This window comes from Heterodontus francisci, chromosome 25 (genome assembly GCF_036365525.1).
Source record: "Heterodontus francisci isolate sHetFra1 chromosome 25, sHetFra1.hap1, whole genome shotgun sequence".
NCBI classification, from domain to species: domain Eukaryota; kingdom Metazoa; phylum Chordata; class Chondrichthyes; order Heterodontiformes; family Heterodontidae; genus Heterodontus; species Heterodontus francisci.
The window spans coordinates 16,873,101-16,885,625 of NC_090395.1; the positions used below are offsets into that span (position 1 = coordinate 16,873,101).

At 46.1% G+C, this 12,525-nt stretch overlaps 1 protein-coding gene across 1 annotated transcript in view; it reads left to right on the forward strand.

The window, feature by feature from the left end:
• Positions 1-454: 454 nt before the first annotated feature.
• Positions 455-12,525, forward strand: part of mybpha (myosin binding protein Ha) — a 278,659-nt gene continuing 266,588 nt past the window's right edge. The window contains exons 1-3 of the mRNA XM_068057618.1: positions 455-587; positions 1,031-1,165; positions 9,305-9,472. Coding sequence (XP_067913719.1) covers positions 545-587; positions 1,031-1,165; positions 9,305-9,472 — 346 coding nt within the window. The 5' untranslated portion in view covers positions 455-544. The remainder of the gene's footprint in view (positions 588-1,030; positions 1,166-9,304; positions 9,473-12,525) is intronic.

Below are 12,525 nucleotides of genomic sequence, written 5' to 3' on the forward strand. Positions count from 1 at the left end.
GGGTGGGATGGGGTGAGGGTGGGTGAAGGTGGGGGTGAGGTTGTGGAGGGTGAGGGGGTGGGTGAGGGTGAGGATGGGATGAGGGTGAGGATGGGATGAGGGTGGGGGTGAGGATGGGGTGAGGGTGGGTGAAGGTGGGGGTGAGGTTGAAGAGGGTGAGGGGGTGAGGGTGGGATGGGGTGAGGGTGGGTGAAGGTGGGGGTGAGGTTGAAGAGGGTGAGGGGGTGAGGGTGGGATGGGGTGAGGGTGGGTGAAGGTGGGGGTGAGGTTGAAGAGGGTGAGGGGGTGAGGGTGGGATGGGGTGAGGGTGGGTGAAGGTGGGGGTGAGGTTGAAGAGGGTGAGGGTGGGCCAGCCTCTTACCGGGCGGTGCCTGTTGCCCACTGGTTCCCGCTTGCTGCTCTGTGTCTGGGGGCGGTCCTCCCGCCCGCTCTCCATATAAAGCGGTCACTCGCCTCTCCAGCCCCACTCCGGACACTACCCGGACTCTGCAGCCCCTCACCTCCCCGGACTCTGCAGCCCCTCACCTCCCCGGACTCTGCAGCCATGCCTCCCGCACCGCCAGCAGAACCAGAGATCCGTAAAGAAGGTAAGTAAGTGGCGGGTAGGCGATCGGAACCGAGTCCCTGTCGGTCCGTCACTACCTGTAAATGTGGAGCTATATCCATCCGTCATTACTCTTTCTATTTCTCAATATAACTGTATCTATCTCTCACTTTAACGGTATCTATCTATCTCCATCCCTATTTGTTTATCCACTAATTTCACTATATCTCTCTATTCGTTTTATATCTCTCTATATGTAGCTCTAACTTGGCTATGTATCCATATATCCCCATATTTCTATCTGCTGTGACTTTGTTGTTGTGAGATCAAATAATCTAGAATGATCCCTTCATGTAGCTTTAGTTTGCTGCCCCTAAATCTCTATCTCTGCCTTAATCTATCTATCTGTAAGTCGAACAGAACAATGAGCTATTGCCTGATGGATTGAACTCCCTGACCCTCTGTGATTATCATGTCCTTATGCAGTGCCTGACGGGCAGCCTATGGACCTGGCTGTGGAGGATGTGACTGGCACCTCACTGACCCTGAACTGGAACCCACCCAAGTACATTGGCCTTGCTGGGTTGGCAGGATACATTGTGGAATACCGCAAGGAAAGCAGTGAGTGACACCTCCTCATTCCCTCTGTATGAACTGACATTGATAGTGTCTGCTCGGCACATGTTCACATTGGCTATTTGCATTGAGATCAGCCAGCATAACAGGCTGTAAGTTAGCCTGGGTGCTGGAGTTTAGCATAGGTGCTGAGGCAGTTGAGGTTAGGGTGGGCGATGGAGGGAGTTGGGGGTAGGGTGGGCGATGGAGGGAGTTGAGGTTAGGGTGGGTGCTGAGGCAGTTGAGGTTAGGGTGGGTGATGGAGGGAGTTGGGGGTAGGGTGGGCGATGGAGGGAGTTGAGGTTAGGGTGGGTGCTGAAGGCAGTTGAGGTTAGGGTGGGAGATGGAGAGAGTTGGGGTTAGGGTGGGAGATGGAGCGTTTGGGGCTAAGGTGGGAGGTGGAGGGAGTTGGGGTTCGGTGGCAGATGAAGGGTTTGGGTGAGCGATGGAGAGAGTTGGGGTTAGGCTGTGAGATGATCCAGTGGTGTACCACAGGGATCAGTGCTGGGATCCTTGCTGTTTGTAGTTTACATTAATGATTTAGACGAGAATATTGGAGGTATGATCAGTAAGTTTGCAGATGACACGAAAATTGGTGGTGTTGGAAAGCCTTAGATTACAGGATGATATAGATGGGCTGGTAAGATGGGCAGAGCAGTGGCAAATGGAATTTAATCCTGAGAAGTGTGAGGTGATGCATTTTGGGAGGATTAACAAGGCAAAGGAATATACAATGGATGATAGGACCCTAGGAAGGACAGAAGGTCAGAGGGACATTGAAGATCACTGAAGGCAGCAGCACAGGTAGATAAGGTGGTTAGGAAGGCATATGGGATACTTGCCTTTATTAGCCGAGGCATAGAATATAAGAGCTGGGAGGTTATGATGGAGCTGTATAAAATGCTGGTTAGGCCACAGCTGGAGTACTGTGTACAGTTCTGAGCACCACACTATAGGAAGGATGTGATTGCACTGGAGAGGGTGCAGAGGAGATTTACCAGGATGTTGCCTGGGCTGGAGCATTTCAGCAATGAAGAGAGACTGGATATGCTCGGGTTGTTTTCCTTAGAGCAGAGAAGGCTGAGGGGGGACCTGATTGAGGTATACAAAATTATGAGGGGCATTGATAGGTTAAATATGAAGAAACTTTTTCCCTTAGCGGAGGGGTCAATAACCAGGGGGCATAGATTTAAGGTAAGGGGCAGGAGGTTTAGAAGGGATTTGAGGAAAATGTTTTCACTGATGGTGGTTGGAATCTGGAACACACTGCCTGAAGAGGTGGTAGAGGCAGGAACCCTCACAACATTTAAGAAGTATTTAGATGAGCACTTGAAATGCCATAGCATACACGGCTACGGGCCAAGTGCTGGAAAATGGGATTAGAATAGTTAGGTGCTTGATGGCCAGCACAGACACGATGGGCCGAAGGGCCTGTTTCTGTGCTGTATAACTCTATGACTCTATGGAGGGTGTTGGGGTTAGGATGTGAGATGGAGGGTTTGGGGTTTGGGTGGGAGGTGGAGGTTATTGGGGTTCAGTGGTGGAAGGAGAGTTTGGGCGGGCGATGGATGTTTTGGGGTTAGGCTGGGAGTTGGATTGTGTTGGGGTTGGGTGGGGGCTGGATGGAGTTGAGGTTAGGGTGGTCAGTCTGTTTGTAATAACACAGAATCCATCACAGACATGGATCCCATATTTTTAGACTGCTGACAAAGCCTTTGCTCGAAGCTCTGACTCAGAACCCTGGTGCAGTTAATGCGTTAAAGATGTCACTCGCTACTTTTAGAAGCTGATTGAGGAGAGTGCGGAGAAAAAGTAGAGATCTCAAACTGTTTGATCTGCACACCCCGCCTGAGTCATCCCATAACTTTGGGTCCCGACCTCTCTCAGAAATGAAGGACAAACATTTAAATAAACAATCACATCATTAGCTGAGATCCAGAAAATTAGCTGCAATTAGAAATATTACTGCACCAGAAATTACAATGATCTTTTGTCCATAAACCGAGTTACATTCATTCACCCATGGGTGTAAGTTTGTTCAGCAGCACTCACTGAGAGATCAGTTAGAAATAGAGTACCATTGATTGAGTGAGAGTGTGTGTGAGTGTGAGTGTGAGTGTGAGTGTACATTGCTTTGTGTGTACATGTGAATGCGTGTTGATTCAGATTAGAATTTGATTTACGTTAAGAGTCTCCATTTGTCCAAGTTTCGTGACTACCTGTCTCCAGTCTGTGACTGTATATACAGCAAGAGAGAAAAAGAGCATCAGGGCAACAGGCAGAGTTGGGTCCGTTATCCAATGAAGAGTTCTATATAACTAATGCACATAGCATAAGGAATAAAACAACTGATTTAGAAGAACAGATTCAGTTTCAAGGATGTGATGTCTTGGCAATCACTAAGACTTGGCTCCAAGCTGGGCATGAAGGGGAGATAAATACTGCAGGATATAGGTCTCTCGAAAAGACAGGGGAATTGGAAAAGGGGGAGGTATGGCAGTCTTGATCAAGGACACCATTACAGCTTTAGAAAGAGGGGATATCAGTAAGAGTGAGCAGGCAGTGGAAACTCTCGGTACGATTGACACACAGCGATAGATGTAATCCTTTGGTGAAAGTTATCTACAGACCTGCTGATAACAGTGATGAAGTAGCAGGATGCAAAAACACAGAAATCAGAGAAGCTTGTGGCACAAGCAGCATGGTTATAATGGGAGACTTTAATTTTCATACAGACTGAGGGAAGCAGAAGAGCTCACATCCCAAAGGCAGCAAATTTCTTGAGTACATTCAGGACAGTTTCCTGGATCCAAAGCAACAAGATTCTTGATAAGCAAGGGGATGAAAGGTTATCGGGGGTAGGTGGGAATATGGAGTAATCAGTTCAGCCATGAACTTATTGAATGGCGGAGCAGGCTCGAGGGGCCGAGTGGCCTACTCCTGCTCCTAATTCGTATGTTCGTATGTAACAAGAGACCAGACCCAGTTGTAGATTTAGTGTTGAGTAATGAGCCTGAATTAGTCAGCAATCTAACAGTAAGGGAATGGCTAGCTAACAGTGACCAAAACATGATTGAGTTCAATATTAGATTTAAGAGGGAGAAAGGAGTTACAAATCAAGGCTTTGATTTAGGTAGTGCTAACTTTGATGGGATGAGACAGAAATTGACAACAATAAATTGGGCAGAAGCATTATTGGATAAAACTACAGATGAACAATGGGAAAAAAGTATTTGGTAGAATACAAAACCTGTCAATACCCCTATAGGGCAAGAACTCTACTTGTGTCATTAAATAATCTTGGTCAGCAAGAAAAGTGAGAGATAGTATAAAACTAAAAGGAAGAGTTTGTACAAAAACAAAGAACAGCAGAGTTCCAGCAGACTGGGAGAGATATAAAGAACAGCAAAGGGACACAGACAAAGTGATAAGAGCTGCTAAAAGGGAAAATGGAAAAAAAAAACTCCAATTGGATATCCAGGACAACATGAAAAGTTGTTACAAATATATTAAGAGAAAGAGGGTGGTTAAGGGTAATGTAGGCCCCTTAATGACAGACACAGATGATATTGTAATTGGAAATCAGGAAATGGCAGACTTCACAGTAGATGATGAGGTTAAAATACTAGAGATACAGAGAAAACTAAAAATAAATCAAGGGCAGGAACTAACTAGATTTAATATAAGGAAAACAATGGTGATGGAGAAACTAATAAGATTAAAAATAGACAGCTATCCAGAACCTGATAGTTTCTACCCCAGAATTTTAAAAGGATGTGAAGAAGTTGTTGATGTGTTAGTCAGGATCTCCCAAAACTCTCTTAATTCAGGAATTGTCCTGCGATTAGAAAAAGGGTAGGAGAGATAAACTCAGAAACTATAGGTCTATTCGTCTGACATTAGTTGTTGGGAAGTTACTGGAATCTGTTGTTAGGGACAGAATGACTGAGCATTTGGACAGAGATCAGAGAGAGCCAGCATGGATTTGTAAAGGTTAAGCCATGTCTAACGAACCTACTTGAATTTTTTGAGGAGCTAACTAACATGGTGGATGAAGGGATGTCTTTGGATGTTATTTATATGGACTTCCAGAAAGGATTCAATAAGGTTCCACACAAGGGACTGCAAAGAAAAATGAGGGTACATGGAATTGGTGACATGGGTAGGGTTAGGAGTTAGGAGACAGTAGGAATAAATGCTCATGTACTCAAATTGGCAGGATATGACTAGTGGTGTCCCCCAGGAATCTGTAAATGGCCTCAGCTTGCATTATATTATAAGGAGAGCTGTATATCCAAGTTTGCTGATGACACCAAGTTAGGTGGCACAGTAAATAGTGTAAATGGGAGCAAAAGGTTGCAAAGAGACATTGATAGATTCAGTGAGTGGGCAAACCTGTGACAAATGGAGTTCAATGTGGGGGAATGTGAGCACATCCATTTCCATATAAGAAAGATAGATCAGAATATTTTTTTAATGGTGAGAAGCGAGGAGCTGGAGGAACAGAGAGATTTAAAGGTTCAAATAGAGAAATCACTAAAATCTAGTGGACAAGTACAAAATATAATTTTAAAGGTGAATGGAATGTTGGTCTTTATCTCAAGTGGCTGGAATACGAAGAGGTGTAAGTTATACTACAGTTATACAGTATAAAGCTCTGATAGACCTTGGCTAGTGTACTGCATTCAGTTCTGGTCACCACACCTCAGCTAGCATATGTTGGTCTTGAATGGGGTTGCAGTGCAGATTCACCAGAATGTCTCCGGGGCGAGAAAGGTTAAATTATGAGGATAGGTTGCATAGACTAAACTTATATTTGAGTACAGGAGTAGTGAAGTCTTGCTTCAATTGTATAGAACCTTGGTTAGACCACACCTGGAGTACTGTGTGTAGTTTTGGTCCCCTTACTTTAGGAAGGATATTATTGCCATAGAGGGAGTGCAACGAAGATTCACCAGACTTGTTCCTGGGACGGCGGGACTGTCCTATGAAGAGAGATTGGGGAAACTGGGCCTGTATTCTCTAGAGTTTTGAGGAATGAGAGGTGATCTCATTGAAACCTACAAAATAATTAAAGGGATAGACAGGGTAGATGCAGCTAAGATGTTTCCCCTGGTTGGGGAGTCGAGAACCAGGGGGCACAATTTCAAAATAAGGGGGAAGCCACTTAGGACAGAGATGAGGAGAAAGTTCTTCACTCAGAGGGTTGTGAATCTTTGGAATTCTCTCCCCCAGAGGGCTGTGGAAGCTCAGTCATTGAGTATGTTTAAAGCAGAGATTGACAGATTTCTAAATACAAATGACTTAAGGGGATATGAGGATAGTGTGGGGAAAAAGGCAATGAGTTGGATGATCAGCCATGATCATATTGAATGGTGGGGCAGGCTCGATGGGCTGAATGGCCTACTCCTGCTCTTATGTTTCTTTGAGTATATAATATTTAAGGGGTGATCTTATTGAGCTGCTAAAGATGATTTATGGTGTTGATAAGGTGAATAGAGAGAAATTATTTCCTCCGTTGAGGGAGCCCAGATCAAGAGTATCTTAAAATTTAGAACTAGGCCATTCAGGGGTGATGTCAGGAAGCACTTCCTCACACAAAAGACAGTGGAAATCAGGAACTCTCTCCCCCGAAACACCTGTTGAGGCTGAGGGTCAACTGAAACTTCAAAACTGAGATTGATATATTTTTGATAGGCAAGAGTATTTTTTTTAATTCATTCACACAATGTGGGCTTCGCTGGCTAGAACAGCATTTGTTGCTCATCCCTACTTGCCCTTGAGAAGATGGTGGTGAGCTGCCTTCTTGAACCACTGCAGTCCTTGGGATGCAGGTACACCCACAGTGGGTTAGGAAGAGAGTTCCAGGATTTTGACCCAGTGACAGTGAAGGAATGGCGATATAGTTCCAAGTCAGGATGGTGTGTGACTTGGAGGGGAACTTGCAGGTGGTGGTGTTCCCAACCATTTGCTGCCCTTGTCCTTCTAGGTGGTAGAGGTCGCGGGTTTGGAAGATGCTGTCTAAGGAGCCTTGGTACGTTGCTGCAGTGCATCCTGTAGATGGTACACACTGCTGCCACTGTGCGTCGGTGGTGGAGGGAGTGAATGTTTGTGGATGAGGTGCCAATCAAGTGGGCTACTTTGTCCTGGATGGTGTCGAGCTTCTTGAGTGTTGTTGGAGCTGCACCCATCCAGGCAAGTGGAGAGTATTCCATCACATTCCTGACTTGTGCCTTGTAGATGGTGGACAGGCTTTGGGGAGTCAGGAGGTGACTTACTTGCCACAGGATTCCTAGCCTCTGACCTGCTCTTGTAGCCATGGTATTTATATGGCTACTCCTGTTCGGTTTCTGGTCAAGGGTAACTCCCAAGATGTTGAAAACGGGGGATTCAGTGATGGTAATGCCATTGAATGTCAAAGGGAGATGGTTCGATTCTCTCTTGTTGGAGATGGTCATTGCCTGGCACTTGTGTGGCACAAATGTTACTTGCCACTTATTAACCCAAGCCTGGATATTGTCCAGGTCTTGCTGCATTTCTACATTGACTGCTTCAGTATCTGAGGAGTTGCGAATGGTGCCGAACATTGTGCAATCATCAGCGAACATCCCCACTTCTGACCTTATGATTGAAGGAAGGTCATTGATGAAGCAGCTGAAGATGGTTGGGCCTAGGACACTACCTTGAGGAACTCCTGCAGTGATGTCCTGGAGCTCAGATGAGTGACCTCCAACAACCACAACCATCTTTCTTTGTGCTAGGTATGACTCCAGCCAGTGGAGAGTTTTCCCCCTGATTCCCATTGACTTCAGTTTTGCTAGGGCTCCTTGATGCCATACTTGGTGAAATGCTGCCTTGATGTCAAGGGCAGTCACTCTCACCTTATCCCTTGAGTTCAGCTCTTTCGTCCATGTTGAACCAAGGCTGTAATGAGGTCAGGAGTTGAGTGGCCCTGGCGGAACCCAAACTGAGCATCACTGAGCAGGTTATTGCAAAACAAGTGCCGTTTGATAGCACTGTTAATGACACCTTCCATCACTTTACTGATGATTGAGAGTAGGCTGACGGGGAGGTAATTGGCTGGGTTGGACTTGTCCTGAATTTTGTGTACAGGACATACCTGGGCAATTTTCCACATTGCAGGGTAGATATCAGTGTTGTAGCTATACTGGAACAGCTTGGCTAGGGGTGTGGAAAGTTCTGGAGCACAGGTCTTCAGTACTATTGCTGGAATGTTGTCAGGGCCCATAGTCTTTGCAGTATCCAGTGCCTTCAGTCGTTTCTTGATATCACGCGGAGTGAATCGAATTGGCTGAAGACTGGCATCTGTGATGCTGAGGCCAAGATGCATCAACTCAGCACTTCTGGCTGAAGATTGTTGCAAATGCTTCAGCCTTATCTTTTGCACTGATTTTCTGGGCTCCCCCATCATTGAGGATGGGAATATTTGTGGAGCCACCTCCTCCAGTTAGTTGTTTAATTGTCCACCACCATTCACGACTGGATGTGGCAGGACTGCAGAGCTTAGAACTGATCCGTTGGTTATGGGATCGCTTAGCTCTGTCTATCGCATGTTGCTTATGCAGTTTGGCATGCAAGTAGTCCTGGCTTGTAGCTTCACGTTGTCTAACTTATCTAAGCCTGTCATAATCTTATACACCTCTGTCAAATCTCCCCTGAATCTCCTTTGCTCCAGGGAGAACAACCCCAGCTTCTCTAACCTAACCTTGTAACTAAAATCCCTCATCCCTGGAACCATTCTGATAAATCTCCTCTGCACCCGCTCAAGGACCCTCCCGTCCTTTCTAAAGTGTGGTGACCAGAACTGGACACAATACTGTAGTTGGGGTCTAACCAGAGCTTTATAAAGGTTCAGCAGGACCTCCCTTCTTTTGTACTCAATACCTCTATTTATTTATATATTTATATAATAGGTATCTGCAGTCTTCAACTGTATATATGGCAAGTAACTGTAGCCTGTGACTGAAATCTAGCCAAGTGTAACCATTATTTGATGCTGTTGCTGATCCCCTGGATATGTTCATACTTCCTTAAACCTATGAGACTTTAAGGTTTCACCAACATATCTGGACATTGCTTTCTATACTAAGCCTTTGAGGTGAACTATTGATTCCTTTTTTTAAGCTGACACCTGGGTCGCTGCTAACAGGAGTGTGACCACAAAAACTGTCCTGGTGATTAAAAATCTGACTGAAGGAGACACGGTGCAGGCTCGAGTTAAAGCAGTTCATGGTGACGGTGGCATTGGCATTGCAGTCCTCCCAGAACCAGTGCGAATCAAGAAGCCCGTTGGTAAGTGAAGAGTTAACGAGTAATTGAATTAGAGCATTTGGCTAAAATACATTCCTGAGCAGAGAGATTGGGAGGGTGTCACATTTCCCCATTCCCAGCAGACTGATAGTGACAAGTGTTGGTATGAAGGAGACATTCCTCGGCAGATTCCCGACTCGGAGAACATGTAACTTCAGCTGTCCCAAATGACATCTGCACCATCAAAGTTTAAGCATTCAATGTAGAACTGCATGTCGTTCAGCAAAGAATTTCTTCTAGGTTTTGTACAGTACGCATTATCATCCAGTGACAAGCATTATCATCCAGTTCCGATAATAAGGTCTCCCTTTTAAGACAGAGATGAGGAGAATTTTTTTTTCTCATAGGTCATTAGTCTGTGGAATTGTCTTCTCCGGAAAGCAGTGCAGGCTGGTCATTGAAAATATTCAAGGCTGAGTTATGCAGAATTTCGACAGACAAAGAAGTCGAGGGTGATGGGGACAGACAGGAAAGTAGAATTGAGACCACACCAGATCAGCCATGATCTTAGCGAATGGCGGAGCAGGCTCAAAGGGCCGAATAGCCTACTTCTGCTCCTAAGTCCTGTGTTCCTGTGTGACACGCATTATCGTCCAGTGTCGCGCATTATCACCCGGTGATACACATTATCGTCCAGTGACACACATTATCACCCGGTGATACACATTATCACCCGGTGACACACATTATCACCCGGCGATACACATTATCGTCCTATGTCGCGCATTATCGTCCAGTGACACACATTATCACCCGGTGACACACATTATCATCCTGTGTCGCGCATTATCGTCCAGTGACACACATTATCACCCGGTGACACACATTATCACCCGGTGACACACATTATCGTCCAGTGACACACATTATCACCCGGTGATACACATTATCACCCGGCGATACACATTATCGTCCTATGTCGCGCATTATCGTCCAGTGACACACATTATCACCCGGTGAAACACATTATCATCCTGTGTCGCGCATTATCGTCCAGTGACACACATTATCACCCGGTGACACACATTATCACCCGGTGACACACATTATCATCCTGTGTCGCGCATTATCGTCCAGTGACACACATTATCACCCGGTGACACACATTATCATCCTGTGTCGCACATTATCACCCGGTGACACACATTATCACCCGGTGACACACATTATCATCCTGTGTCGCGCATTATCGTCCAGTGACACACATTATCACCCGGTGACACACATTATCATCCCGTGTCACACATTATCTCCCGGTGACACACATTATCGTCCAGTGACACACATTATCACCCGGTGACACACATTATCGTCCAGTGACACACATTATCACCCGGTGACACACATTATCACCCGGCGATACACATTAACATCCTGTGTCGCGCATTATCGTCCAGTGATACACATTATCACCCGGTGACACACATTATCACCCGGTGACACACATTATCACCCGGCGATACACATTAACATCCTGTGTCGCGCATTATCGTCCAGTGACACACATTATCATCCTGTGTCGCGCATTATCACCCGGTGACACACATTATCACCCGGTGACACACATTATCATCCTGTGTCGCACATTATCACCCGGTGACACACATTATCGTCCAGTGACACACATTATCATCCTGTGTCGCGCATTATCACCCGGTGACACACATTATCACCCGGTGACACACATTATCATCCTGTGTCGCACATTATCACCCGGTGACACACATTATCGTCCAGTGACACACATTATCACCCGGTGACACACATTATCGTCCAGTGACGCACATTATCACCCGGTGACACACATTATCACCCGGCGATACACATTATCATCCTGTGTCACGCATTATCGTCCAATGACACACATTATCACCCGGTGACACACATTATCACCCGGTGACACACATTATCATCCTGTGTCGCACATTATCACCCGGTGACACACATTATCGTCCAGTGACACACATTATCACCCGGTGACACACATTATCGTCCAGTGACGCACATTATCACCCGGTGACACACATTATCACCCGGCGATACACATTATCATCCTGTGTCACGCATTATCGTCCAGTGACACACATTATCACCCGGTGACACACATTATCGTCCAGTGACACACATTATCACCCGGTGACACACATTATCACCCGGTGACACACATTATCGTCCAGTGACGCACATTATCACCCGGTGACACACATTATCACCCGGCGATACACATTATCATCCTGTGTCGCGCATTATCGTCCAGTGACACACATTATCACCCGGTGACACACATTATCACCCGGCGATACACATTATCATCCTGTGTCGCGCATTATCGTCCTATGTCGCGCATTATCGTCCAGTGACACACATTATCACCCGGTGACACACATTATCATCCTGTGTCGCACATTATCACCCGGTGACACACATTATCGTCCAGTGACACACATTATCACCCGGTGACACACATTATCGTCCAGTGACACACATTATCACCCGGTGACACACATTATCATCCTGTGTCGCACATTATCACCCGGTGACACACATTATCACCCGGTGACACACATTATCACCCGGTGACACACATTATCATCCTGTGTCGCACATTATCACCCGGTGACACACATTATCATCCTGTGTCGCGCATTATCACCCGGTGACGCACATTATCACCCGGTGACACACATTATCACCCGGTGACACACATTATCATCCTGTGTCGTGCATTATCGTCCAGTGACACACATTATCACCCGGTGACACACATTATCATCCTGTGTTGCGCATTATCGTCCAGTGACACACATTATCACCCGGTGACACACATTATCATCCTGTGTCGTGCATTATCGTCCAGTGACACACATTATCACCCGGTGACACACATTATCACCCGGTGACACACATTATCATCCTGTGTTGCGCATTATCGTCCAGTGATACACATTATCACCCGGTGACAAACATTATCGTCCAGTGACACACATTATCACCCGGTGACACACATTATCACCCGGTGACACACATTAACATCC